This window comes from Bison bison, unplaced genomic scaffold (genome assembly GCF_000754665.1).
Source record: "Bison bison bison isolate TAMUID 2011002044 unplaced genomic scaffold, Bison_UMD1.0 scf7180017864057, whole genome shotgun sequence".
In the NCBI taxonomy this organism is placed as follows: domain Eukaryota; kingdom Metazoa; phylum Chordata; class Mammalia; order Artiodactyla; family Bovidae; genus Bison; species Bison bison.
This window is the reverse complement of record NW_011494629.1, coordinates 2,038,801-2,041,882: the sequence shown is the minus strand read 5'-3', so window position 1 is coordinate 2,041,882 and position 3,082 is coordinate 2,038,801. Positions and strand designations below refer to the sequence as shown.

The 3,082-nt window shown below is 57.9% G+C and overlaps 1 protein-coding gene across 1 annotated transcript in view; it reads right to left on the bottom strand.

Annotated features, from left to right (window-relative positions):
• The window catches only part of BARX1 (BARX homeobox 1), a 7,434-nt gene that overhangs the window by 3,646 nt on the left and 706 nt on the right, over positions 1-3,082 (bottom strand). The window contains exons 2-3 of the mRNA XM_010836058.1: positions 2,789-3,078; positions 1,311-1,386 (exon numbers count right to left, since the gene is read on the bottom strand). Coding sequence (XP_010834360.1) covers positions 1,311-1,386; positions 2,789-3,078 — 366 coding nt within the window. The remainder of the gene's footprint in view (positions 1-1,310; positions 1,387-2,788; positions 3,079-3,082) is intronic.

Here is a 3,082-nt window from a genome sequence, read left to right as displayed (position 1 = left end):
GGTGGCAGGAGGGAGGGGGCCGCGAGAGGGGCAGACCGACCCAGACAGAGGGAGACCCAGCGGAGCGCACGCCCAAGAAGGATCGAGCCGGAGAGCTCGGGACACAAGAACCCCGGGGATGGGAGATCGAGAAAGAGAGAGAGAGAGAGAGGTGAGAGAGGGTCTAGAGCGAGACACCGAGGGCCACACAAGATGCGAGACGGTGACGTGAGGATGCCAGGGACGCCGAGACGTGCGCAGAGAGCGACCGACAGAGGCGCGGGAGTCAGCGGGCCGTGACGTGCCAGAGAGCACAGAGGCAAGCAGGACAGAAAGACGGGGCAGTAAAGAAAGATGGGACAGCTAGCAAGGCGGGCGGCCTGGGTAGGGGTTAGGGAGCCCCGGAGAGATCGGGGGGAGGAGTAGAAAGCTCGGCTGGGAAGTGGGTGGCGGTGCTCAGCCTCCTTGCCAGGACGCAGGGCCACCCGCGGGGCTGGAGTGCAGCAGTGGGCCGAGGGCAACTCGCAGGGCAGTGATCTTACCTGTGCCTCAGTTTACCAGGCACCGCCTCATTTCTCCGGAACCGCCCTGAGAGTCAGATTTCTCCAGCCACAATTTGCTTATATTGTCAAGTGATATGTGGACCCCTCCACACAACCCTAGACGCTGTGGAGTGTGTTGGGTTCCCCTAGTTAGAGCAAGAGGTGGATGCCAGGAAAAGGAAAGGCTGCAGATTTGCCTTTTCGCAGTTTTGGAGGAACAGAGAAAACGGGTATTGGGTGGAGCTGGATGAGAAGCCACAGAGGGCCCTGGGAATCTGGAGATGAACTCTGGCTCCTGCCTCCTCTCTGAGCCTTAAGGACCCCAATATGATTGAGGAAGGCCAGAGGCTTTGTAGGTCTCTCTCTTCATCATCAGGGGAATATTAGTTCAAGTTAGGGAGTCAATCCCAAAGCTCAACTCTCCACTTAGTCTATCTCTTTGGCATTGTCACTAGAGACAAGCCACTGCCCCATTCTGGACCTCAGTCTCCTGACCTGTCCAGAGAAGATGCTGACATTTGATTTCAGGGAGGCTTTGAGGACTTAGTGGGGGGTCCTGTTCCCATGGATACATAGGATGGACTAGGGAGGAGTATATAGTTTATCTAGACAAGGAGGGTGGAGTGTCAGCGGAGATGGGTGGGTGTCCCCAGGAGACTGGGGAGGGTGCCTACCCTTCTCCTCCTGTCCCTTGGGAGTCCCTCAGCTGGGGTCCTGGCCTCTTCTCTTTCCCATATGAGCTCTGCCTGGGACCTCAGTGATCACCTCTGGGAAACAGGACCTACTTACGACACCCGTGGCCCTGCCTCACCTCAGGATGATGCAGCTTCTCAAGCTCTAGCTGCTGGCGGTGAGGCCCTGGCACCTGTGAATGAGGAGATGCCCAAGACTCTTTGTCCACAGGGACAAAAAGAATGTCTTACCAGAGGCTCTAAGAGCCCAGCTGCCCGTCCCCCTAGTTGTTGAGTGACTTCAGCCAGGGCTGCACCTTTCTGAACCTCCCAGCCCTCCTCAGGACTGAAAAGACCTCCAGCTGCTCCCTATGTGGGTGATCTTATGAGTCACAAGGCTGCTCAGAAGGGGATAGTGTGGGACCCATTAAGAGTGAGGATATCCCACACAAGGCAGGCCTCTCTCCTGGTGAGAGATAGAGAAACAGGGAGTGGGTCTGTGCCACCTCAGTTGGCCCAGCAGCCACCAGGCAAACAGAGAAAAGCCAGTGTCTCCCAGAGCTCTAGGTAGTCTAGCTGGGAGCCTCTTCTAGCTCACAGGCAAAGAGAACCCCTCCCTAGATAGGTGCTTGGGTGTCACCCAGTCCAACCACCTACTTTCTCAGATGGTGAAACTAAGGCCCACCAAGAGGAAAGTACTGGCTCAGGGACCACAGTGAGCAGGGTTTGTTTTCTATTTGGTCCTGGTGCATATGGCATGGGGCCCACTTTCCTCTCACCTCCTTCCACCTAGTAGGGCCCATCAGCCACCTCTGGCTCCTTCTTTCCATACCTTCCCAAGGGCATAGCCTATGGGTAGCCTACTGTGAGGGTTAAACCCAGCCACCCCCGCTCCATCCCTTTACCTTCTATTTGTGCCCTTAACTGAAGCCATCTGGCTTTGAACCATCTCTGCTTTAGGCAGTTGCCTCCCTGAGGGTCTTAGGTCCTCCAAACCAGCGGAGCTCAGGACCCAGATCGGAGGACTTGGGAATCACATTGATCAACTCACCAAATACATTTTGCCTCCAGTCCTGGGTCAGGTTTAGGGGTAGGAGGTTATTTTCAGGATTGAGGCTTCACCTCTAGATTTTTGGGAGTCAGAAGACTAGTGCAAGTCCAGCCCCCACCCTATTTCGCAGATGCTGAAGGGGAATACTTCCCCTCAGCTACTTGGGCTTAGCTTCTGGAGGCTGAGGTCTGAGCCATGGCAGGCGCCAGGAATAAGGCCCAACACTCTTTGGGGGAGCATTGGAGACCCTAGCTGGTCCAAAGGGCTCCCTGTCACCCCTCAAGGCCCTTCCCTGGGTGGGTAGGCCTCTGATCTCCCCTCTCTGGGCATGCCTGTGCTCAACTGTGATCCCAAAGAAGATCTACAGATAAACCCCCTTTTAGGCGAAAAAATACTCACAAAGAGCAGCAGGGCCTCTTTTGCTTGGGAATTGTAGCATTATTGGCCGGCAAATGATTCCCAGAGAGTGGGGTCCTTCCTCCTTCCTTCCCAGAGAGAAGGGTCCCTCCTCCCGGTGGGGAACAGAGGCCCAGAGAAGGGAAAACCCCCTTGGGCGAAGGGGCCTCAGGGCCTCTCTCGCGGTCCCAGCCTTCTAGCCCCCGCCTCAGGGGTGCAACCCCCGGGCCCAGCTCCTCCAGCCCGGGCCTCCCGCCGCCGCTGCCGCCTCGAAAATCCCGGAAACCGTCCGCTCTCGGCGGGCGCAGTGGAAAAGGTGACCTCAGCGCCCGCAGCCAGCCGCCCTCACCGCGGGCCGGGCGATGAGGGGCTCCGGGCAGCAGGGGGGTCTCGGCGCCGCCCGGACGCCGGGGGGGGCCCCCTCCCCACTGCTGCTGTGCTCC